The 27,652-nt window shown below is 41.6% G+C and overlaps 1 protein-coding gene across 1 annotated transcript in view; it reads left to right on the top strand.

Annotated features, from left to right (window-relative positions):
- LOC126481587 (alpha-aminoadipic semialdehyde dehydrogenase-like) overlaps window positions 1-27,652 on the top strand; it is a 131,002-nt gene that overhangs the window by 10,552 nt on the left and 92,798 nt on the right. The window contains exon 2 of the mRNA XM_050105446.1: window positions 17,391-17,607. Coding sequence (XP_049961403.1) covers window positions 17,391-17,607 — 217 coding nt within the window. The remainder of the gene's footprint in view (window positions 1-17,390; window positions 17,608-27,652) is intronic.

Raw genomic sequence — 27,652 nt, 5'->3', positions numbered from 1 at the left:
GTGTGTTCGTGTCGGGGCAGACATGGAACAGCTTATGCAAGCGCTTATTGAACAACAAACACAGCTGACGGCTGCTATTCAGGCGTTGTCGACGTTGCTTACTCATCGTCTGTCTTCCTCTTCTCCGCCTCCGTTCCCTCCTTATGACGAGGCCGCTGAAGACTGGGAGGATTATGAGAAGCGTTTGCGGCAACACTCTTGGCTTTCGGCGTTGTCGACGCTCCTATGTGTAAGTCGTTGTTTCTATCTTGGATTTCCCCACGGATCTATCAGCTGCTATCTCAGTTAGCCCCTCTGCGGGAACCTGCCTCTCTGTCCTTCCAAGAAATGTGTGACTTATTGTCTAACTATTACCGAAAAAACACCCATGTCGTTGCCGCCCGCGTGGCTTTTTACCGGTGTCGTAAACAGCCCCATCAATCTTACCGGGCTTGGGCGGCGGAACTACACGGTCTGAGTCGGAAATGTCAGTTTGTCACGGACACTCATCATGAGTCTTACGCTGATTCAATGGTTCGGGACGCTATTTTACGGCTTGCTCCTGATAAAGAAGTTCGGCAACGTGCCTTACAATTGCCAAACCCGTCGTTGTCGGAAGTTCTCAGCATCGCTCAATCGTTTGAAGTGTCTCACGCTGCTGGTGCGCAAATAGACGCGTGGTGTGATGTAGGCGCTGTCCAGACCACGTTCGACGCAGACAATGTGCCTGTTTCACAGGGAAACGACGATGTGGCGGCGGTGCACTCGCGTCAACAACGTCGCGTTGGGCCGCCACGCTCGCAGCGAAAACAGCAACCACAGAAGCAGGTTCGTTCCGCCCTTCCTTCTTGTCCACGTTGTTTCGTGCAGCATGACAGAGCCGCGTGTCCAAAACGTTGGGCCACGTGTAATTCCTGTAGGAAAAAAGGCCACATTGCTTCTGTGTGTCAGTCCCCTAACGTTCCTGTCGACGAGGACGAGGCATCGGACATGGATGTTAACTGTGTGCTTTCTCAAACGAATAAGTTGTTTGTTACTGTTCGTGTTCTGGATAAAGACATTCGCATGCAAGTGGACACTGGCTCTGCAGTAACTCTCATTAATTCTCGCACGTATTTGGAGTTGGGCTCCCCTCCCTTGTCTCCTGTTACGCGTAATCTACGAACTTATAATAAGCAGAAAATTCCTATCGTTGGCCAGTTTGATGCTTCCACTGCCTACAAGTCTGTTGTTAGGCCCCTCACGTTTTATGTGGTGGATCATGCGGGCACTGAAAACCTGTTCGGTTATGATGCTTTCCAGTTGTTCGGGTTTTCCATTGATGATGATGTGCACCTCATATCTGAGGACATTCCGTATCCCCAGCTGGATGGCTTGTGTTCTGAATTCTCGTCCGTGTTCTCTGCTGGTCTGGGTCGTGCCAAGGATTTTGAAGCCCACATTACTCTTAAACCTACGGCTCGCCCTAAGTTTTTCCGGGCACGCCCTATTCCGATGGCGTTGCGTGCGCCTGTCAAAGCTGAGATAGACAGGTTAACGGCTTCGGGGATTCTCCTTCCTGTTACCTCCAGCGAAAGGGCATCGCCCATCATGGTGGTTTCTAAACCAAACGGGAGTCCGCGATTGTGTGGTGATTTTAAAGCCACTGTCAACGCTCAGAGCCTCATTGACACTTATCCTCTTCCCCGTCCTGAGGAGTTATTTACCAAGCTCGCTGGGGGCCAGTTCTTTTCCAAACTTGACCTATCGGAGGCGTACCATCAGTTGCCATTGGATGCATCTTCCAAGGAATTTCTCGTCATCAACACTCCTTGTGGGTTGTATCAGTACCAGCGGTTACCATTTGGCGTCTCTAGTGCGCCGGCCATTTTTCAGCGGTTTTTGGAACAGCTCACGGCTTCCGTTCCCGGCTGCATCAACTACCTGGATGACATTGTTGTCACGGGGGCCTCCCCTGAGGAGCACCTTCGCAATTTGCGTTCACTGTTTCGTGTTCTGCATTCAGCAGGGTTGAAGTGCAATCTGGACAAGTCTCAGTTCTTCCAACCCTCCATTGTGTATCTTGGTTTCCACTTGTCCCGTGAGGGTATACGCCCTCTACGACAGCACGTTGCGGCCATTACCGCTCTACCCCGGCCGTCTATGGTCAAAGAACTTCAGGCGTTTCTAGGCAAGGTTGCTTATTATCACAAATTCATTCCCTCCGCGGCGGCGGTGGCTCATCCTCTGCATCAGCTGTTACGCAAAAACGTTCCTTTCTGTTGGTCCGCCGAGTGTGAGCAGGCTTTTGTCCGCCTGAAGGCTCATTTGCAGTCGGCGCCTTGTCTTGCCACATTCCGTCCGGGTCAGCACTTGGTTCTGGCGACTGACGCGTCACAGTATGGCCTAGGGGCTGTTCTCGCCCATCGGTATGAGGATGGGTCGGAACGACCCATCGCCTACGCTTCAAAGACCCTCAACGATGCCCAACGGCGTTACTCTCAAATAGAAAAGGAGGCGCTCGCTATCATTTATGCTCTGAAAAAGTTCAGCGTTTTTTTGTATGGTTCTAAGTTTCACCTCATCACCGACCACAAGCCGCTGGTCTCTCTGTTCAGCCCCTCGGCATCGCTTCCGGATAAGGCAGCTCACCGCCTGCAACGTTGGGCCTTATACTTGTCTCGTTTTCACTATGAGATTCACTATCGCCCCACGGCCCAGCACGCCAACGCTGACGCGTTGTCGCGTTTGCCGATGGGCCCCGACCCGGTTTTCGATCGCGATGAACTCCTCTGTTTCCACATTGATGAGGAAGAACATCGTGCGGTTGAGGGTTTTCCACTTACAGGTTCGCAGGTCGCGTCGGCTACTGCGCGGGATCCGGTCCTGCGTCAGGTGATTGGTTTTGTTCAGCGGGGTTGGCCGGACAGGACCAAGGGCCGGGCGTCGGATCCCATTCGCAACTACCATGCCTTGCGCCTTCGTCTGTCTGTTCGTGAGGGTGTTGTTCTTCTGGCCACGGATGGCGCATCTCCACGGGTTGTGGTGCCCGCCTCTCTTCGCAAAGCTGTTCTCAAACTATTGCATGAGGGCCATTGGGGGATTTCTCGGACTAAGTCCCTGGCCCGCAGGCACGTTTATTGGCCCGGTATCGATTCGGACATCGCCCACATGGTCGCTGCGTGTGATCAGTGTGTTCAACAACTGGCTGCGCCTCGTACTCTGCCCTCTCCGTGGCCTGATCCGGCGCAGCCGTGGGAACGGGTGCACGCTGACTTTGCCGGCCCCTTCCTCGGCACTTATTGGCTACTGTTGATTGACGCCTTCTCGAAGTTTCCGTTTGTTGTTCGCTGTCCGTCGGTCACCACTGCGGCGACGACGTTGGCTTTGTCAAAAATCTTTGCGCTAGAAGGTCTTCCATCCACGATTGTCACGGACAATGGCCCTCAGTTCTCTTTGCAGGCCTTCCGTGATTTTTGTACTGGACAAGGGATTCATCATGTTACAGCACCGCCCTTCCATCCGCAATCAAATGGGGAGGTCGAGCGCCTTGTCCGCACTTTCAAAAGCCAAATGAAAAAATTCCTTAGTGATTTTTCCACAGATGACGCTCTGTTGCAATTTCTGAGTTCTTATCGCTTCACGCCTCTGGGTGATCGCAGCCCTGCTGAACTCTTACATGGCCGCCAACCGCGCACCCTACTGCATCTGCTTCACCCTGTCAGGCCTTGTACTGTGTCCCCTAGTGCGGGAAAATATCCGGTGGGCGCCGACGTGTGGGCACGGGGGTATGGATCTCGCCCTAAATGGATTCCAGGGGTCGTCCAGGCTCTTCGCGGCCGCCGGCTTTGTGAAATACGTACGGACGATGGCATGGTTGTTCGCCATTACGACCAGATGCGCCCACGAGTGGTGGCCACGCCGGTACCACCGCCCCTTCTTTCGTCTCCACCAGCCCGAGAAGCCAGTCCTGTCGCTGCTGCCGATCTTCCGGGCGTGTTGCTGCCGCCGCCGTCGCTACCGCTTCCGAGTACGCCGGAACCGGCCCCAGTCGCGACGCCGCCTTCTCCGGGACCCATCTCGCTGGAGCACACCCCCAGGTCCACGACACCTATGGATGCTGCTCCGGAGTTTTCACCCATCATCTCGTCCAGGAGGCACGTTCCACGCGCCAGCTTCCGTCCTGGACATTTTCGACCATACTCTCGTGTTTCTCCGTGGGATCTTCTCGGGACCTCCCAAGAGGCCATGGATGTCTCCGCACTGTCCGTGTCTCCACGAAAGTTTTTTTTTTTCAAGGGGGGAAAAGTGTTGTGACAGTGCCACGACATTCAAAAGTGCCGCTACGTTAGTACGCGAACACGGCGATAGAGGTGCTCCGCAGCTCGGCCGAGCGCGGGAGCGCCACCTGGTTATGAACGGCGCCGGCCGCATGTCACGGCCCGGCAGTCGAATGACAGATACGGAGTTAGTAACATGTAACCCGCGAGTGTTTCTACTTTTGTATCTCCACGCACTTTATTAGTGATTAAAGGTTATAACAATAGTAATGTATCAATGTTTCATCCACAGTGAGGAAATGATGCTTAAAGTCCTGCAGATTCTTCCTGAACAGCTGCAAACCATCCTTGCAACACTTCACACAATTCCATTTTTGGTCAAGAGTGAGCAATCGCAGAACCCATCTTGCGGGTAGCTTTCTCATGTCCAAATGTTTATGCAAAATATTATATACCCATTCACTCAAGATGCCCACAGCACTAGCAATCTCATGCACCTTAACTCTTCTGTCATCCATCACCAAATCATGGATTTCATCAATGATTTCTGGAGTCATAACCTCCACAGGAATGTTCAGCATCACTTGTGCCCATATGGCCACTCTGAAAATTTTGAAACCGCATATATACTGTTCTAATGGAAGGTGCAGAGTCACTGCAATGTTTATCAAGCTTCTCTTTAGTCTCCTGAGGCGTTTTGCCTTTCATAAAGTAATGTTTATCACCACATGAAATTCTTTTTTGTCCATTTTTTGACAATCACTCGACTTGCTTGATTCACATGAATGCCAAACACAAAGAAATAAACCAATTTGGCTGAAACTTGGTGTGCATTCTATCCAAAGATGCTACTAACTGAACATGATCTCGATACATGTCGGTGGTGCCATCTCTCAGACTTTGCATGGACTTTTCAAATGCCCCTCATATGAAGATTGAGGTAGTGGGTTTTGAGTCTGAACGACGTTGGGAATGTGGGGTGTCACAGAGGTGAGGAGGGAAATGGATTCAGGGGAGAAATTCTAGGGAGGGCCCAAGCTTAAGCAGGGTGAACCTCTGGGATGGGGTCACTCCAGCAGAGTTTATATGTGCAGGAGCCAGATAATTAGCAGAGCTCTTCAGCCAGGTACTCACTGTGATTCATAAAAACAGTGTAGAAACCTTTATCTGCAGGTAGGATGATTAGGTCAGGACCTGTTTAGAAATTGTGTGTGACATTCTTTCTTCTGTGGGTGGTTAGGTGTGAGGAGAAGAGGATCATGGTTGGATGGTGGTATGAAATAGGAGAGGCAGGGTTCAATGTTGGAATTAGTTTGGCTTTGGATGGAGGGATTGGCAGCATAGAAGTTTTTCCATTGCAGGGATCAGGAGAAGGAGAGTAATTCTTTGACAAGTCCAGCATTGTTAAATTTGGGTGTAGGGCTAAAGGTGAGGCCTTTGGATAGGACTGGCACTTCTGTGGAGCAGAGGGTTTTGTTAGAGTGATCAACACAGTGTTACAGGAATGTATTGACTCTGGATTGTGCGGCAAGTTGAAAAGGTCAGTTAGGAAGTGTTTAAGTGCTGTGAGGAGTGAACAAGGAGGAACACTGTGGATAGGATAGTATAGCAGTTGGATAGTTGTGTCCTGATGTGGCAATAGGATGACAGCAGATTGGATAATATGTGGAGGTGGTGTCCAGAATGCTCCTCCAGGTGCTGGAGAGCAAGAGATTCAGCTTCAGAGATGTGATATGTGAAGTAAGGATACATGGTAACAGCATCTTGTGGAGGGAGCAGAGGCAGCTCTGGGATGCCTGTGCAATGGAGATGTGTATTTGCAGTACCAAGTTTATGAGATCCAAGGACTAGCGGAATCTGAAAATGTGAAAGTCATTGTGAAAGGAGAGGGGGGTGGTGTGGGGTGGGGGGAAGGGATCCAGAAAATGGAATTTTCATGGTTAAAATGTTTGTGGGTTTTTATAGTTTAGGCATCATTTAAGAAGTAGGATGTGAGGCTGGATTTTAGTCAGGAAAGGGTATACTTTTCTGAACTAGTGCATAAAGATGGAACAAGGGTCCATTGTGGCAGGAATGGTGTAAAGGAAACAAGAATGACATGGAAATGGGCAAAATATGTGTTGATGGTGCCTCTTATACAAGAGAAGAGACACATAAAAAATGTGTAAAGACACAAAAAAACATGCAGAGATATGCACAAATACATAAAAATATGCAAAAATGCATGAAACTACGTAAAAATATGCACAAATATGTTAAAAATATACAGTAACATGGGAGATAAGGAACAGACAAAGTATGGGAGCAGTGTGTACTTGTGTGTGTGTGTGTGTGTGTGTGTGTGTGTGTTGCTATAAGGAAAGAAGGGGGGTGGGGGTGGGGGGGGGGGAGGGGGAAGGATTAGGTTGAGGATCACAAGTTCATGTGGTATGAGCAGGTTTGGGAAATAAAATGCTAAAGTACATCATGATGAGGGGTGATGTGGGATCAGTAGGAATAAATATAATTATAACCTTTGGAGGAAAGGATTTGGGGCATCAGATGCAGCATAAACAGTCCATGTGGTCATGAAGCCTGTTTTGTGCACAGATGATCGTTGATACAGTGCACCTAGGAAGTAGATGCAGTTTGGAAGGTGATAAATAAACACAGGAAAGAAGAGAATGAACAGACACTGAAAAGAGTAATTATTAGAGAATAGTGACAAAGGAAAACAACACAGGGTTGTAGGATGGGAGAAAAGCCATTCGGCAAAAAGTACTTCCTATTCCAGACCTGTCACAGTTTTATCCTATCCCATCAGCTCCACAAAAGTTTCAGTCTTATTCAAAGGCCCTACACCCAAATTTAACCATGTTGGACTTGTGAAAGACTTACTCTCCTTCCCTTGATCTCTGCAATGGGAACAGTTCTTTGCTGCCAATCTCTCCAACCAAAGCCAAACTAATTCCAATATTGAACCCTGCCTCTCCTACTTCATAGCACCATCCAACCAAGATCCTCCTATCCTCCCACCTAACCACCACCTGGTAACCTTCCAGGAATTCCTTACCTCCATCTTACCCTCAATATCCTTGCCCAGATCCCTTAATCATACTACCTCCAGATAAATGTTCCACTAATGTTGCTTTGAATTGCAGTGACTACCTGGCTGAAGGCCTCCACTGATTATCTTGCTCCCTCACCTATAAGCTCTGCCAGAGTGACCCCATCCCAGAAATCCAACACAACCTCTGATCTTTGCTTAAGCCTTGGGATCATGCCAGAACCTCTCCCCTGAATCCATTTCCCTCCTCACCCTAACTTGGCCCTTACTGACCACCTCCAACCAACTGCCCATAATCTAGCCTCATTATCTGGACTCAGGGTGAAGACAACCTATCTCCATTTCTTCAGAGCCTCAACACCTTCCCTCCCGTCTACTTCACCTCATCTCCTTCAAATCCAGGATGCCACGTTCCTAGACAATGACGTCCATCTCTCTGATGGCTCCATCTGCACCTCTGTCCACTACCAACAGTACCTGCATTTTGACAGCTGTCATCCCTTTTAACAACAAATAATCCCTCCCAACAAGCCTGGCCACTTGGGGATGGTGTATCTGCAGTGACAAGAACTCCCTTGCACAGTATGCTGAGTGTCTCATCAGGCGCTTTTCCCCAGACCTAATCCACAAGCCGATCTCCTGTGCCGTATCCCCTCACACATCTAATACTCCCACCATCCCAGCAAGATAGTGTCCTTTTTGTCTCCCAATACCACCATGGACTGGAACAACTGAACCACACCCTGGGCTAGAACAACTGAACCACATCTTTTCCTGACATGAGGAACAACCTACCCAAGATATTTCCCACCTATTTTAAAGTGATGTTCCCTTATCCACCCAATCTCCACAGCATCCTAATCCATCCCTTTGCCACTCCCAATCCCAACCCCTTGCCACAAGCATCAATACACTGTGGAAGACCAGGACACAAGACCTGTCTAATCCATGTACCCAGCACTTCCTATTCCAGTCCTGTCACAGGTATATCCTACCCTATAAGGAGCTGAGCCTCTGGTGAAAGCAGCCACATCATTTACCAGCTCTGTTTCTAAATTCCACAGCTTTTTATATCGGTATGACCATCAACTAGCTATTCCACGAAGATATTCTGCCACTGCCAAACTGTGGCCAAGAGCAAAGTAGACCACCCTGTGGCACAAGATGCAACTGAAAATGATATGCTTCATTTCAATGGCTGCTTCTCTACTTGAGCCATCTGGATTCTCCCCTCCACTACTGGCTTTTTGAACTGCGCAGGTGGGAGTTATCCTTACAATGCATTCTCCATTCCCATAATATCCTGGCCTCATGTCTACCCACTCTTCCCTATCACCTCCTCCCCATTCTCGTCTCCTGACCTCTACCAATGCACTCACCCATATTTCCCTGCTCCTCTCCTTTTTCACTCCATTCCCCCCACCCCTCTCTCCCTGCTCCACAACCTCCTGATGCTGCACCTATTGGCATTCTCATTCCTGCACGCTCTGCCCAACAGCACGCTCATCCCCCCCCCCCCCCCCCTTCCCCCCATCCACCCATCCACTTGTACACTGCTAACCCTTCCCTTCCCTTTCCCTGCCCCTCCAGTTTTATGATTCCACCGATGTGATAGTTGCATTTGGGCCCGAGCTGCCAGAGTTGGCGATTATGTATGCATGAGGTGTGCTTGCTTGTGTAAATGAATGGTGTGTGTTTCCCTTTTTCTGATGAAGGCTGTGGCTAAAAGCTTAGGTATAAGTGTCTTTTAATTGTGTCTGTCTGCAACTTAATGTACCATCTTCATCGTAAGTAGCAATCTGTCTTTTCCTACATTGCTGATATTCCTACAAGGGGTTTTGATAATTAAATTGAAAAGATTATAACTAAAAAAATACTAAATATAAAAAGAAAACACAAATAAAACTTAGCAGCCTGAGACTGTGGTCATATGTGTGTGTGTGTGTGTGTGTGTGTGTGTGTGTGTGTGTTTGACAAAAGCCTCATTGGTCGAAAGTTTACTTTCTGACAGTATTTTCTTTGTGCCTATCTGTGACACAGCATCTGTGCTATATGTTGAGTAGCAACTATCCTTTTCACAATATTTCCACACAAAATATTCTGTACTTCATAAAATGAAAAGTAAATATATGACTTATTAAACAACCCAATATGACAACTGCCACTGAAGATCACACATATTGGGAATGTTTACAGCAATGTAGAGATGCTTCTAGTTTACTTCCAACAGATGACTGAATTTAATATTAACAGTGCTTTATGTTTTGCTATTAATCAATTGTCGAAATGAAAAACAAAGTAGCATGAGGAAGGGAAGGGGGTTGTTAAAAAATGTCTTTTTAGATAAATTTGGCTGCACTGTTGTAATCTACATTAAATACCATAGAACTTTAATTTATAAAGTTGTCTTTATCTGTTACCAATTAAAAAGTATTCATTCAGAAATATTAAACTCATTTTTTTCTAAGGGTATGTTTCACATCTTAATTGCTATGTGAGCACATAAAAAAAGGTCTCTTATTTTGCCCTACACTACAACATATTAAAAGCTGATCAAAATTGAAGTGTATCCCTTTGGTACGTACCCCTGTGAGTGTGTAGAGATTTCCAGTTTCCTGCCTGAAATCTACCAGCAACCTGTTATAAACTCTTGCACTAGAATAGAAAACTCCATTCTGAATTATAGACAAAGATTCACCATCTACTGGAATGTTACATTAAAGAACTGTGCAGCCGGCCGGGGTGGCCGAGCAGTTCTAGGCGCTACAGTCTGGAACCGCACAACCGCAATGGTTGCGGGTTCAAATCCTGCCTCAGGCATGGATGTGTGTGATGTCCTTAGGTTAGTTAGGTTTAAGTAGTTCTAAGTTCTAGGGGACTGATGACCTCAGAAGTTGAGTCCCATAGTGCTCAGAGACATTTGAATGATTAATGAACTGTGCAGCTTACCTTTGAACCACTCTTTTTATGAAGCACATGTTCTATTAGAGAGTAACTGCCTTGAAATGCAAGTACCGTATAAGAATACCTATGTCTCCAACGAAACTGCTGCAAGATGTGTCTTTATAAATTTAACACAATATTCTGACTGCATTCTTCTGTAGATTAAATACTTTTATTTTATTTAAAGTGCCACAAAAGATTTTGGCAAAAGACAGTATTGAGTAAAAGTATGCTAGCCATCCCTTATGCATGTCAGTGTAATGACAGAGATTACTAACTGCAGAATAGGCAGAAATAATAATTTTGGTTTGGCCTGTAAGACCTTTTTTCAAAATTACAGTTTCATTGTTTGCTGTGGGTTCTAGAATTCTAAGTAGCCAACTTGCTATGTCAGTCAATGTAATTCTTGGTCTTAACTTTCGTAAAAAAGAGTGGTTCTCATATATTTTAATAAATTCATCAATGACTTCCTTAAAGCACTGGAGTGCATCAAGTATTTTACAATGCACTGTGTATGCAAAGACAAGAAACACCAGTCTGAATAAAGCAGATGGCCCAAACACATTTCACTCACTGAATTTATGGCCATCTACCATCTACACTCTATGATTTGTCTGTGCAGATGTGATTTTCAGCTGTTTTCATGTGTATGGACATACATTTTTTGCCATAAATTTTATAGATTTATGTGCCATTTCCACACTCGCCTCTCCCCCCCTCTCTCCTGACCTCCTCCCCCTAACACTCCCTCCATCCCCTCTAAGGAGCTTCAAGGAGTTCACATAAATACTTGAGGTTTGGAATTCTCTCAATCTGTCCATATTTTGTGACAGGTTTTTGAGTGGGATGTTTTCAGCAGATGTACTTATTTTTTGGAAGGCTATTTTGAGGCCAGTTCCTCCGACACATTTCTTGAGAGTTTCTATGTGTTTGATTGCTATCATTTTGTTGTCTGTTAGTATTGTCAGATTGTCTGCAAGAGCTACACTAAAAATTTGGTTGTAATTCTTAGGTATTGCGAGTGATATGGGTTTCTAATAGATTTTGTTTTTAAGTTCTTTTTCCTACTCTTGGATGACTTTGTCTAAAACCAGACTAAACAAGGTATGAGACAGACTGTCACCATGCTGATAACTGATTTTGGTCAGAAATGGTTATGACACCTAATTATGAATTATACTTTGGAGGCTGCATTGGTGAGTATGTGTGTGATAAGATTTAGGGTTTTTGGGTGAAGTCCTAGGTCTTCGAGGATTTATTTATTTATCTAGCATGTCTTGTATAAGTAAAGATCAATGTTGAATTACATTAAATTATTTCTAAGCACTTAATAGTCAATTATAATCATCATGTCCTTATATATATTTGATAGAATTTGGAATTGTTATCAGAAATTCCTCAGAATCCCCTTTATATGCTGTGGTACTGCTTTCTGTCCTGTTGTGTTGGATAGTATGCCTCTGTTTGCCACATTTGCATGCTGGTGAGGGCAGCAGTTCTCATTTAAAAAGTTATTCTGTAAATCTTTTGTATCCTCTCCTCAGTTGGTTAAGAGTTGACCATATCTTACAGCATTGATCAAACTGTCTCAGTATAACAAGGCAATAAGTGACATGTTACTGAGGTGTTTTGGAGCCATTTCTTCTGCCAGGAATTAATGATGTTAACTCCAGTGAGATTCTCTGCAAGTGCAAGACAACTATATTTTGAATGAAGTCTGTTGATTCTGAAACCAGGGATGGCAGATTGGATGGTAGTTCAGGATTTGGTAGATTCTTGTTTTATGCTCTGATTAGGGCTCCCTTACTTTGCAGGTTTGGAGATGATATGGCTCAGGACAGGGAGCCATATGGTGGGAGCAAACCTAATTATTTCCAAGATGATATGGATCATATTATTAAGTAGTAAATTAATATTGTTTACATGAAATCAATAATAAAACCCATGGAGGCCCGGGAAAAGAATAGGCCACCGGTATGTTCTGCCAGTCGTACAAGGTAACAAAAAGAACAAACCACTAATAGGGCTAACCCCCCTTTTAGTGTGATTAGTTGGTTCAGGACAGAACTAATGATGCCTCGGGCAAGTGCTGTCATGGTCAGGGATGACGCTTTAACCCTATGCCCGTCCCCAATGGTAACGACACTGCTAGCCACACGGAAAATGATTTAAATCCAAATAGAGGTGTTTTGGAGGATATCCTTCCTGCAGCGACTCTAGAAGGAAAACAAAGACAGAGGATGAGATGATCAGATGAAGTTAACCGACACCTCATGTTCTGTTATTACAAAGCAACGAACTTAGGAACCAACACAACTGGATGCAGATTGCAAGTATACACAACATTTATTACCAGATACCCAGAAAATTTTTAACAGAATGACTAGCAGATCAGGTCCATGTAATAATAAAAAATAACAGGATACCCCACTCAGAATTAGAAAACATCAAACAATAAGTACAAAAAATACTGGAACAAAATAATATGCAATCAGAAGAAGAAGAAAATACAGTAATGGACTCAAACATCCCATAGCAAACAAACAAAGAACAACACGCATCAACTAAACAATCAGAGGAAAACAAAATCTTAAGACAGCCACCAGAACAAGCACAAATAGAACACGAAGTGACACACTCGTTAGATATAGAAGAAAAATTTCAGCTGACATATATAGAATACAAAGACACAAATACAGACATTAGACCATTCTTGCATAGACCACCAAATAACCCACAAGTCGAAACAACAATAACAATTATCAACGCAATCATACTCAACAAAATAAACAAAAATACAACTATGGAAGAGTTACAACTACTGGTTTATATAGGAGCACTCACTACACTAAATGTACACACTAGGCAGAGATCAGAACCAACCAACACACAGAAGAAACCCACAAACCCGCATGGCAACACAGGCTACAGATCAGAATAGGAAAACTGAGAAAAGACTTCGGACAGCTAACACAATTTATAAGAAATGAAATATCAGACAAAAAACGAAAAAGGTTAGGTAAAATCTCACAACAAGAGGCGATAGAGCAATTAGATGAAAAGAAGCAGAAATTACAAGCATTGGCCAAACGACTTAGAAGATACAAAAAAAGTGAAAATAGAAGGAAACAAAACCAAACATTCATCACAAACCAAAAGAAATTTTACCAGACAATAGATAACACACACATTAAAATAGACAATCCACCAAACATAACAGACATGGAACACTTCTGGAGCAACATATGGTCAAACCCGGTAAACATAACAGACATGCACAGTGGATACAAGCAGAAACAGACACATACAAGATGATACCACAAATGCCGAAAGTGATAATTTTGCAACATGAAGTCACCCAAGCAATTAATTCTACACACAATTGGAAAGCCCCTGGAGAAGATAAAATAGCAAATATCTGGCTAAAGATGTTCACCTCAACACATTCACATCTAACTAAATTATTTAACAGTTACATTGCAGACCCATACACAGTCCCTGTTACACTTACACAAGGAATAACTTATCTGAAACCTAAAGATCAAGCAGACACAGCAAACCAAGCAAAATATCGCCCCATAATATGCCCACCAACAATATACAAAATATTAACTTCAGTCATTATACAGAAATTAATGACACATACAACACAGAACAAAATTATAAATGAAGAACAAAAAGGCTGCTGCAAAGAAGCATGGGGATGTAAAGAGCAACTGGTAATAGATGCAGAGGTGACATATCAAGCTAAAACTAAACAAAGGTCCCTACACTACGCATACATTGATTACCAAAAAGCTTTTGATAGTGTACCCCACTCATTGTTACTACAAATATTGGAAATATACAAAGTAGATCCTAAATTGATACAGTTCCTAAACATAGTAATGAAAAATTGGAAAACCACACTTAATATCCAAACAAATTCAAATAATATCACATAACAGCCAATACAGATTAAGCTTGGAATATACCAAGGAGACTCATTAAGTCCTTTCTGGTTCTGCCTTGCTCTGAACCCACTATCCAACATGCTAAATAATACAAATTATTAATATAATATTACTGGAACATACCAACACAAAATCACACATTTGTTATACATGGATGATCTAAAACTACTGGCAGCAACAAATCAACAACTCAACCAATTACTAAAGCTAACAAAAGTATTCAGCAATGATATAAATATGGCTTTTGGAACAGACAAATGTAAGAAAAATAGCATAGTCAAGGGAAAACACACTAAACAAGAAGATTACATACTGGATAATCACAGAGACTGCATAGAAGCGATGGAAAAAACAGATGCCTATAAATATCTAGGATACAGACAAAAAATAGGAATAGATAATACAAACATTAAAGAAGAACTAAACGAAAAATATAGACAAAGACTAACAAAAATACTGAAAACAGAACTGACAGCAAGAAACAAGACAAAAGCTATAAATACTTATGCTATACCAATATTGACCTACTCATTTGGAGAAGTGAAGTGGAGTAACACAGACCTAGAAGCACTCAATACACTTACATGATCACAATGCCACAAATATAGAATACATCACATACATTCAGCAACAGAAAGATTCACATTAAGCAGAAAGGAAGGAGGAAGGGGATTTATCAACATAAAAAACCTACATTATGGACAGGTAGACAATTTAAGAAAATTCTTTATAGAACGAGCAGAAACTAGCAAAATACACAAAGCAATCACTCATATAATTACATTGGCTCCACCACTGCAATTTCATAACCATAACCACTACTACAACCCTTTGGATCACATAACATCAACAGATACGAAGAAAGTAAATTGGAAAAAGAAAATACTACATGGCAAGCACTCGTCTTATCTAACACAGCCACACATCGATCAAGACGCATCCAACACATGGCTAAGAAAAGGCAATATATATAGTGAGACAGAAGGATTAATTATTGCAATACAGGATCAAACAATAAACACCAGATATTACAGCAAGCATACTATTAAAGATCCCAATACCACAACAGATAAATGCAGACTTTGCAAACAACAAATAGAAACAGTAGATCACATCACAAGTGGATGTACAATACTAGCAAATACAGAATACCCCAGAAGACATGACAATGTAGCAAAAATAATACATCAACAGCTTGCCTTACAACATAAACTTATTTATAAAACAACACGTTCCCACATACAAGTATGCACCACAAAATGTACTGGAGAATGATGAATACAAATTATACTGGAACAGAACCATTATAACAGATAAAACAACACCACATAACAAACCTGACATCATACTCACCAATAAAAAGAAGAAATTAACACAACTGATTGAAATATCCATACCCAATACAAAAAATATACAGAAGATAACAGGAGAAAAAATTGAAAAATACTTCCAACTGGCTGAAGAAGTCAAGGACATGTGGCATCAGGAAAAAGTTGACATTATACCAATTATACTATTAATTACAGGAGTCAAGTCATACCACACAATATCCACCAGTACATCAATGCAATACAGCTACATCCAAATGTTTGTATACAACTACAGAAACCTGTAATTATTGATACATGTTCAATTACCCGAAAGTTCCTAAATGCAATGTAACATATACTGTACAGTTAAAAGGAAGTCACGCTTGATCAAGGTCTGCGTCACTTTCCATTTTTAACCAAACATAACGTCTGAGAAAGGAAAGATAATAATAATAATAATTATTATTATTATTATTAAATTTTGTGCATGTTATGTTCGTACATTTTGTGTAGTAATTTAAGTAAAGTGTCAACGTAACTTAGAGAATGGTTTTGTTAATCCAGCTTTACAAAGTAGTCACTTTATGTGTATTTCTTTCAATTAGATAAAATGGAAGACTTGGCCATGATAATTTTTTGTTTTGTTTTGAACTGTATGTTGTTAATGGAAATTGATCCAGGGTTGGTGAATGAGTAGTGTGCTGCTTCATTTTCAACAGTTAAGAAATTGACAGTTAAAATCAAAAATATTTGTAATTCTCTTGAAAATATTCCAAACAAAATGTGTCCCAGAACTGAAACAGGTAGAAACATTTTGAAAATGTGCAATATGGTACTGGATGTCAAAATTAAATGTTTTTGAAATAACTGTTGCTGTAGGGATAGCAGATGAGGAAGAATGGTAATTTCACATGAAGAATGAACCATGAGAAAGCTTTGTGCAAGATGTTTCTCAAATTTCTTGAATACTGATCACAGGCAAAAGCAAAAAGTAATTTCTCAGCAATGGTGGGACCTTTGGAAAAGTAACTTTACTGATTTTCTCAGTTAATCTGTTACTAGGATGATAGTTCAACATCTCATGCTGCAAATAAATGAGCTTTCGAATAAGAGGATGAACATGCACCAAAAATGATGAAATTAACTTGATTTGGCAAAAACTTTACAGTCATTGTGTTCTGATATGCAAAAGAGATCCTTGTTAAACTGTACAGCAATAAGTGGTGAAATATATACAAGTCTTGTGTATGTGGATGATAAAATATGTGATAAGTATTTTAGAAGGCAAAAGAAACATAGTTTGTTTGTGAAATGGATGTGCCTACCCTAAAAGGTGTTTTGGCAATGAAAAAATGAAGTAAAATTTTTTTACCAGATTCTACTTGTACAGATACATAAAGAAATTATGGCTGTAAAACATTTTGAGCCCAATGAAGAGGTCTTGGCAGTCATTTGTATTTCAGACATTCCATAATCACGCTTCAGAGCTGGATTCTACAAATTAAGAAATGTGTTGCACAAAGTCCATTGACTTGAGAGGGCACTACATGAAAAATAAATATGTTTATCACCTGAAAGATGCAGTCTTTCATTTCTGTGCTGAGAATCCTCCCTCTTGTCCCCCTCCCCCCTCCCCCATATCTCCTGCCCCTATTCTCCCACCCACCCATCTGTCCTGAAGCATAAGTATGCTATAGGTTTTTCTGTCCAGATAAGAGTATATAACTCTTATAGTTTATTGGCACAACTAAGAACCAGTGTAACAGAAATTGTTAATAGTACTGTACAGTTTCTGAGTCAACTATCATAGCTCAGGGGTAAATCTTGTTGAACAAGTTATATAGTTGGACCAGATATATAGCTACATAGCATGTTTACTGACAAGAGTCTGCTTTTGCAGGTCGTAACTTCAGTTTGTCCAGCAAATGGGAGACCTATAGCTGAAGTTCAGCAAGGAAACATAAAGGACTACAATGAGTGTGTACTCGAAGCTGAGAACGCCTGGCAAATATGGGCTGATTTACCAGCACCCAAACGTGGAGAAATTGTACGGCAGATGGGAGATGCTCTAAGAGAAAAGCTGATACCGCTAGGAAAATTAGTATCACTTGAAATGGGTAAATACAATTGCAGATTGTGTCTCAGTACAAATTATACTCTTCAAATTTGGCTTTGTAATACTTTTGTGACTTGAATCTATGCATGATAAAAATTGAACATAAATGAGTACACAAATGCCTTTTTCTGAAACTTATTGAAATACGAAAACTAGAAAAAGTTTTGACAAGAAAGGTGAGTATTGGAAATACTGAAAAATAAAGAAGATAGTGTACTATTATCTGACAAAAGATGCTTCACATTATACACTCATTAGCTGGGTTTCAGAGATTGCACTAAAGAAAAAAGTGAAACAAGTGTAGAAACTCATTAACAGAGAGAAGCATCTCTCAAAACTACTTAGGTTGTATTGCAAACAATACTCTTTCACTAAATATATTCTGCTGTTCTCTGATTGTAAAAGGCTACAAATAAACATTTCATATAAGTATAAGTAAAGCTCCCGCTTTGATATCATGTGTTATTTCTCCAGTTATACTATTGCTGCCTACCTACCACTGTTTGATAAACATGTAGCTAGGTGCAAATTGACTGTCAAATGCTAAAAGGTATCTGTATAATATTGAAATGAAGGCTTATTCAAAGTGAGCATCATTACTTGTCATGCTACAAACAAGAATTTTCGACCCACAGATCCAGATAAATATGTACCTTGTAAAACACTTTGTGAGAGATAGGACTTCCCATGGTACACAGTCTTAGTAAAGAAACTTCTAAACAAACAATACCTATTGCACAATGGATGAAGCCTTTAATGATTACCATAACAGGCTCTTATGGAAAGATGGTTCAAAGAACCCAAAGAAACTCTTATCATCTACATAGATACTCTGCAAACCACTGTGAAATGAATGACAGAGGGTATGTAGCATGGTACCACAAGTTAGGGCTTCTTCTCATCGTAAAAGGCACTCCTCAAGTTAAGAGGTCTGTGGGCATTGAGACTGGACAACGGGTGGTGGCTGAGCTCCTGCTGAGTGAGTGTTTCAGTACTATGCCTAAATACGGCACACAAACAGTAGCTTCCGAAATACATTCCATTAATGTGTTTGTGTTATCTTCCACGAAAATTATATTCTGCTGCAGAATATTATCTTCCCTGAAGCTGGAAGCCCAGGACTCCCTTAGCACAAATGGCATGCAGCCAGGAAGGTGGTACATGTACAGTCTGGGAAACGGCATTCAGGTGCACACCCAGCAAGTAGAAGATGGCAGCTTGCAGTCGGTCAGCTAGACCCCTCACCAGAGGAATGCCCCCTAGGTCTGCATCTTCCATCAGTCTTTAATGTGACCTAAAAGGAGTGACAGCCCATAGCAACAAAGTCTGGCCATATCAGGCATGCTGCAGTTTTATAGTTGAAGTCTTCCGACAGGCAGCATGCAGCACATCATGGTTTGCCAACAGCACTAACCTGTAACTAGCGAAACTGTCATTCCATTAGGATCAGTGATTCAGACAGAATGAACAAGTATACTGAGAGTATTCAGTCCTAAACAGGAGTATTTAAAGCCAGATATCACATCACTGTAGCAAGTTATGTGGCCATTTGATCTCATTTAAGTGGAGATGTCAGCAATCCTGTTCACACCGTGGTGTCTCAAGTACAAACAGTTTTTCCTACCTCTCAGTTTATCATCAGTACTAGTATGCCTTGGAGTGGAGGAGCTTGAATGTTGCATGTTATTTCTTCATATTGCGGAGTTTGCAGAGTGCTGTTCTGGGTACCATCATACTGAATTGCTTGCACTCCTTGCTATATTTCTGCTTGCTGTATAGTAATGAGGTATGAGTATTGCCCTGCTTTGCAGTACTGGCACTCTCCACATTCTGTAGATTATGGTTATGACATAAAATCTGAGTTGCACTTCGTTCTTTTACCATCTGTGTCAAATAATAGCTCTGAAAATTTATTAGTGCACTTGGAACGCCGTTATAATCACATACTGAATGCATTCTTGGAACCTTGTAAGTAGGCTTTCTGTCTTCAAGCATATCTTACAATTCAGGTCACTCAACATTTCTGGGCTGTTCTCCCATGAGTCAAACAAACCTGTAATGATTTGTGTCATCCTTATTTGTGTACATTCGGTGTCCCCATTAGCCCTATTTGGTATGAGTCCTGCACATTTGAGAAATGATGTAAGATATGATGCATAATTGATTTCTAAGTAGTCTGCTTTATAGACTAACTACATATTTGCAGTATCCTTCCAATGAATCAAAGTCTGCCACCTATCTTAACCAAAAATTGGGTGTATGTGATGATTCCATTTCACGTATTTACAAATTGTTACTCTCATATGGAAAGGATAAATTGCTAGTCACCAAGAAGAGGAAGTGTTGAGTCACATATGGGCACAATGGAGAAGAATGCTACAAATATTTCAGCTTTCAGACAAAGTCCTCCTTCAGAAATAGAAAGTACACACACAAACAATGGCAAGTCCAGGATGAAATAACAAAAATATTATCAGAGGTACGCACCTTATAGAGAAGATGTTGAGTCTCAGATAGGCACAATGAAACAACTGCTATACATTTAAGCTTTTGGCCAAAAATCCTTCTTCTTCTGCAATAGAAAACACACACACATTCACACAAGACACATGACTACTGTCTATTGCTGTCATGGCTGGACAGTCAAGCTACAGAGGGCAGGACAGTGGTCAATCTGTGTGAGTTGTGCTTGCATGAGTGTGTGTATCTTTTCCACTTCAGAAGAATACCTTGTGGCCAAAAGCTTAAACATTTAGCAGTCTTTTCATCATGCCTGTCTGCAGCTCAACATCTCTTCTATATGGTGGAAAAACACACACACAAACATTCACACAGCAACTCACTCACACATGGCCATGGTCTCCAGGCATCTGACTGCATCTGTTGTGAGTAGCAATCTAGCTGGGATTAGTTGTGGGAATAAGGAAGAGGCATGGGGTGCATGGGGTGGGAGGGAGGAGGGATAGCATGTTATGGGTGGGTGAAGGTGCTAGATCTGCCTGTGAGAGTGCGCAGAGACTTGTGGGGATATGGTAGGACTGCTAGGTGTAAAACGGGTTGGGTAGGATGGGATGGAATGATTGGGGGGTGGGGGTGAAGGGGCAGACAGAAAAGTAGAGGAGAGAAATAGGAAAGAGGAAAACACAATGCAGGTGTACTGGTGGGATAGAAGGCATGTGTAGTACTGGTGTGGGAGCAAGGAAGGGAATACGTATGTGGAGTATAGGAACTTGCAAAGGTTGAGTCAGGGGCATCATGGGAATGAAGAATATCTTGTAGGGAGAGCTCCCACCTGCACAATTTAGAAAACTGATGTTGATGGGGAGGAATACATAGGGCACAGGCTGCGAAGCAGTCATTAAAGTAAGGCACGTTGTGTGGTGAGGGATGAGAAGACAGATAGACACAGGGGAGAGGTTATGGGGAGGTCCTAAGGATTTAAGGAGATCCTGCTGTATTTCTGGAATGGAGTTATTATGGTAGGGCTTGTAGGTGGATGTATCTGATAACTGGTGAAGTCCATCTGCATGATAATTCCTGCAGTTCATAACCAGATTGGTGGAGACTTCGTCAGCAGGTAGGTTTATAAGGTTGGGATTAGTTTTTAGGTGGTGGATTGCTGTTCTTTCTGTGGATTTGAGGTCTGTTTTCATGTTGAGGGATTTGGGTAAAGATGGTGTGGTGAAGTGTAAGGTTAGGAAATTATGGAAAATTAGAAGAAGGTGTTTTGGGAGCTATATGGCTGAGTCATGTTTGGATGGAGAAATAAGCTGTCAGACACACTTCACTATTGGTTTTAGATTGAGTCTGACTGGTAGGGTTAGTGCTGAGAAATAGTGAAAAATTGTTTCCACTGTGAGAACTGGGAGAAGGAGAGAAGTTCATTTATAAGCTCAACATGAATGAATTTGGAAGTGAGACAAAAGATATGATTGATACTTCTGTGGGATTGAGACTTTTGTAGCACAGGTTCATGCCTGTGTTGTGGATCTCTTTAGGTTTTGTGTTCTGTAGGCAGCAGGAAGGAGTTTCTGAGAGGTGAGGTAAATGCAGAAGGTCTGCAAGGGAAGTTTTAGCAGCTTTAAGGAGACTCACATTGTCCAATTTTGGGTCCACTCCTATTTCTTATATATGTGAATGACCTACCAGTGAACGTTCAACAAACAGAATTGATACTCTTTGCAGACAAAACTAGAGTTATAATTAATCCCATAAGAGAGAAAGCAACAGAAGAGACAGTAAATGAAGTTTTACAAACAATTGTTAAGTGGTTCTCTAAAAATGGTCTACCTCTAAAGTTTGAGAAAACAGATTATATTCAATACTGTATAACAGAGTTATACGAGCAATTGATATAGCACATGAACAGGAGTAAGTAAATAGGGTTGAATGCTCCAAATTTGTGGGTGTACATCTTGATGAAAACTTGAACTGGAAGAAGCATATTACTGAGCTTTTCAAACAATAAGTTCAGCTGCTTTTCCAGTTGATATAATTGCTAGTCTTGGAAAGAAATGAATTAACCTCCTGACATATTATGCATATTTATGCTCTGTAATTTCTCATGGAATAATTTTATGGGGTAACTCAACTGTTAGAACCCCAACGGCCTTGCCACACTGGTAACATTGGTTCCCATCAGACCATCGAAGTTAAGCACTGTTGGGCTTCGCTAGTGCTTGGACGGGTGACCACTTGGGTGTGATGAACGCTGTTGGCAAGCAGGGTGCACTCAGCCCTTGTGAGGCCAATTGAGGAACTACTTGATTGAGAAGTAGTGGCGCTGGTCATGAAAACTGAGAACAGCTGGAAGAGTGGTGTGCCTGATCACATGCCCCTCCATATTCGCTTCCAGTGGTGCACATCAGCTGAAGATGACATGGTGATCAGTCAGTACCATTGGGTCTTCTGAGGCCTGTTTTGATGGAGTTTTTACTGTTAAAAAGAAAGGACAAATTACACAAAAGTGAGCAGTAATAATACTGTAGGGTGGTCACTGACAGTCCTCTTCCAGGTACCTCTTCAAGGAGGTGGGCCATTCATATGGACTACCACAATACACATAGTCATCAATGAAATTCATGATAAATTATACTTCACAGTTTGAGAAGAATAGTGATTTCCATAGCTACAACACTGACCTTTATTACCAATTATTAAATCTGTCTGTGGCTCAGAAAGGATTTCAATATCCAGCAACAAACATTTTTTGTCATTTGCCCAATACTATAAAGTGTCTGACAGGTAGCAATGCTAGTTTTAAATCTAACCTAAATTATTTAACTCCTGCTATCCCAAGGATGGATTTTTATCTAAAACCTAGTAGCGGAACAAAGAAGAATAAAAAGAAAAAACCCCCAAGTTTTTAAGTTTAGTGTCATGAGCAGGACTAAAAAAAATAATGGCTTCATCGGTATTAACGCTAATCATCTATACATATCCAGTAAAACTGACTTGCTCCACATAATTTTCATAAAAGAGTGGTTCAAATTATCTATGAGACATGAAACTAATTACTAGTTCTTGCAGTGATGATGGATAGTGGTAGTCCAAGGTGGATGTAGGAGGTGAATGGATTGGACAGTTTTTGATGTGGCATTGAGCATGCTGTTCTAGTTCCTGGAGGGCAAGAGATGGGAGATGGAATGCAGGAACTTGGGGTTGCTATTCAGGAGAATTTTATGGATGGAGAGGAGATACTACAAAGAGGTTTGGGCATAATTCATATTATTTTGCAGGACTATGCCAGTGAGGGCTATGTACTAGTGGTATTTCAACAGATAGACATCATTGTGGAAGGAGGCAGAGCCAGAGATGGCTAATTTGATGTTCACGCTGACTTTGTTGAAAAACTGAAATATTACTAGCATTCTTTTCACTGTGTCTGTCTGCAACTTAATGCCTCCTTTTTGTGCAGAGTAGCAATCTCTCCTACAGCCCAGTGCTGATTCCTGTTGTTACTACTCTCTGTTGCATTATAATACTCAGTGTCCATCCTTTTCCTTCTCCACTTTCCTACATTTTATTGTTGCCTCCCACAGTGGACACTCTCTGACTTCTAAACCATCCTGTATTAATGATCTGATCTTTTACAACACATGGCTCCATGCATGCACAGATTGCACGTGCATTGTATCATATCCTATATTCTTCCAACTGATATAATTATAAAATTTTTGAAAACATTATCAGCAATCTTATATAATATAATTAAATACATATAATTAAACAACAGTCTTGATCACAAATTTCTTTTAATTGGAGTGACCAGTTTCAATCCTTAAGGATCATCTTCAGACTCCAGAATGGCAGGTGGACTTCCATGGAGCAAGCTGCGCTGACCCATGACACTGAATTGATCCTTAAGGATTGAAACTGGTTACTCCAATTAAAAGAAATTTATGATCAAGACTATTGTTTAATTATATATATTTGATATAATTATTCCTGGAGCTTCAGATTGATACTCTATGTCCCTTCACCCTCATGTATTTTTCGGTGTTTCCCTGTATCTTCCTGTGCCACATATACTGCACTGCACTCCATACCTAACAAGCCCTCCTCTCCTTTTGCCTTATTCAAGCACACACCTTACGACCTCACCCAATCGAATTACACCAGATACCCGCTTTCTTGACACATATACACCCACTGACCTTTTATCATCTTTTTCTACATTTTTTCTCTTGAACTCTTCTCATTTCCATATCAATTTTATTAAGTTTTTGTTTTCCACCAAAGGCCCCACTTACTCAGGCTTAATCTTTTTTCACTATATTTCTTCCACTTCACTCTTTTGTGATAATTCCATGTCTTTTTATGGAATTTTGCATATTTTTTCGCGTTATTTATCCACCAATAAGGATCCTTGCTCCCTTCATCTGTGGCAACACAAAATCTTTTCTTATATATAGTAAGAACCCAGTCCCACATACTGTTCCTGCACTGTTGTCTATCTTATAGGATCCCTTGAAGTAATCTGACCGTTTAATTGCCCATCTCTGACTACAGCCCGTCCTTCCACAACAATCTCTATCTGTTGAAATTCTGTCAGCCCATAGTTCTCACCAACATGGTCCTGCAAAACACAATGTATCAGTCCAAAACCTCATTGCACTTCCTCCTCTCATGCCATAAAATGCTTTGTAACCACAAATTACTGTTGGGGGTGGTGTGGCCTCTGGCACCACCCTGTTGTGGCCTCTGGAGGGGGGGGGGGGAGGGGGGGGGGATGGCTGAGAGGTAGCCTGGTGGGGCCCAGTGATAGACTGGTAGCTGAGAAAATCACTTCGTTACTACTGCTTATTGTATTTGTGCCTATTGTATATCTTTGCCCTTTACATGACTTTCTCCATGCTTCTAATCATCTAAATTCAGTTTCTATGAAAGTACTCTCCATCTCACACCCAGGTGATCTAGTCTACTGGAACCTGGATTACCCACAGATTGGGTGGCTGAAAGGCTCACGATCTCAAATAAATGAAAGCTATGTAAAACAAAAACAAAGTTTCTGTTGTGCTAGGAATTGCAACACTCAAGGTCATGGTTACCCATCATCTACCATCCCAATACTGCTCAATGTGCTGCATTAGCTGCATCACAGTGATGTGACCCTCCTGTGCAGCTATCATCTGATTCAGTGAATGAACTAGACTTGGTTCTCAGGTATCATTTAGGTAGGTGAGGTTTCATTTAGGAAACATCTCCAAGGGTTCATCTGGCCAAAATAGCTGTGGTTACATTATATTTACATCAGTAACTCCCACCATTACAGCTGGTAAATGAAAGGTTAGTCCCATAAATTACACGATACCATTAAATAATGACACAATGCCTCTTAACTCCATAAATTTCACTCCCATGAGCTTCCCTTGTTCATAACATGTCATCACTAAGATTACATCATTGTACACCGAGTTATACCCTATGTAGGCCCATTTGCTGGAAGTTCGACTTTGGTTGCATCACCTCCTTTTGGCATGGCTGACCCCTTGCCTTTATCCCTGAGTAACTGAAAGACACGTGAGTTTCCTCCTGCCTGTATCTCACAAGTAGGACATATGTGACCACCCTGTTTGGCATTCTTATAGTTCTCCCTTGGGCATTACCGCATTCTGATCCCCATCTTCTGCTATCAGTAATATGGTGCCCCTCTCTTATCTGCAAAAACTTCCCTGCTGTTCCTAACCTTAGGGAATGGGTGTGTAGCATATAACACCTAAACAATGCATATTTGTCTGCCACTGGTACTTTCACTGACATATACAACTGTGCACTATCTGTTCTCACTTCTACAGTTACTCCATGATAGTAGAAGAGCAGAGTTTAATGTTAGGCTCTGTTATTTATTTATTTATTTAACCTGATCAGATTAGGGCCATCAGGCCCTCTCTTACATCAGACCAGTGTTCCACACATGCAAAATTTCACACATCAGAGTAACATCATGACAATAGTTTAAATGAGAAAATTAGATTACTCTAGTGACAATATGAATAAAGAGTAGTGACTAAGACCTAATAAAGTAAATGCGGCAGTACTTTTACAACAGGTGATATACATACAGATTATGATAAAAGCAATAATAATAACAGGAAAAAAATCAAATAATAATGATAAACATGACCAAGACCTAATAAAGTAAATGCTGGCAGTATTTTACAGCAGGTGCTATACATACAGATTATGATAAAAGCAATAATAATAACAGGAAAAAATCAAATAATAATGATAAACATGACTAAGACCTAATAAAGTAAATGCTGGCAGTATGTTTACAACAGGTGCTATACATACAGATTATGATAAAAGCAATAATAATAACAGTAAAAAAAAATCAAATAAGAAAGAAAACCTTGAGAAAAATTGACAGTAGTAATGAAGATTTGTGCAGATGTACATTAATATCTTGGTGTGTAAAGTAGATGTTTACTAGTATAGCGAGTTTTGGGGAAGGGAGATTTAAGGAGGGGGAAAGAGGGAAGTAATGAGGTGAAGTTCATTCATGTACAGAGGAAGGCATTACCGTTGCTTTAGTAGATACATCATTAATTGTTTTTTGAAGCCGGACATGTTTTTAAGTTCTCTACCATAACGAGGGAGGTTATTCCAGGGTTGGGTTCCCGCTACTGTAAAGGACTTGGAGAAGGTGACTGAGCGATGCAGTGGAATGGAGAGGATTTTATTATAATGGGAACGTGTGTTTCTGTCATGTTGTTCCGACATGAGCGTTAGGGACGAGGAGAGATATGAGGGACAGTGTACATTTATAAGGCAGTAGATGAGACAGAGTGTATGGAAATCTCTGCGTTTGTCTGCACGCAGCCAGGACAATTTTGAATATGCTGGTGAAATGTGATAAAAAAGTCGAACATCACAGATATATCGGACGCAGGCATTGATGACCAGTTCTAGACATCACAAATTTTCCTGAGAGAGGCCTTGTGGGATAATATCGCTGTAGTCAATGATTGGGAGTATAAGCGTTTGTACTAATTTCTTTTTCAGATCGAAGGGAAGAGTTTTTCGTATTTTTGTAGGACATGAAGGGATGCTGATGCTTTTTTGCACACTGCAGTTACGTGCTCTGTTCAATTTAGATTTTCATCTATTATTACTCCCAAACTATTTGCTGAGGGAGAGAAGTTAATATTTGTTCCATTTAAGATAAGAGGTGGTACGGATTCCTGATGTTTTGGGCTAATGAGCTTAGAGTGACCAACAAGTACCGCTTGGGTTTTAGATGGGTTTAGTTTTAGACCTATGTTCTGTGCCCATTTTGACAGTGCATCAAGGTCAGTATTGAAATTTTCAATAGCTTTCTTGAGATTGCTTGGTTTCACACTTAGATACAACTGAAGGTCATCAGCATACATATGATATTTGCAATAGGTCAGAACCGATGACACATCATTGGCATACGGAGAGAAGAGTATAGGACCTAATACTGAGCCTTGGGGAACACCTGACACTACCTCCCGCCATTTTGAATTTATATTCCCAGACAGGACACACTGCTGATGAGACATCATGTATGAGCGAAACCA

Source organism: Schistocerca serialis, chromosome 5 (assembly GCF_023864345.2).
Source record: "Schistocerca serialis cubense isolate TAMUIC-IGC-003099 chromosome 5, iqSchSeri2.2, whole genome shotgun sequence".
Classification (NCBI taxonomy): Eukaryota; Metazoa; Arthropoda; class Insecta; order Orthoptera; family Acrididae; genus Schistocerca; species Schistocerca serialis.
This window is presented reverse-complemented; position numbering and strand designations above follow the sequence as displayed.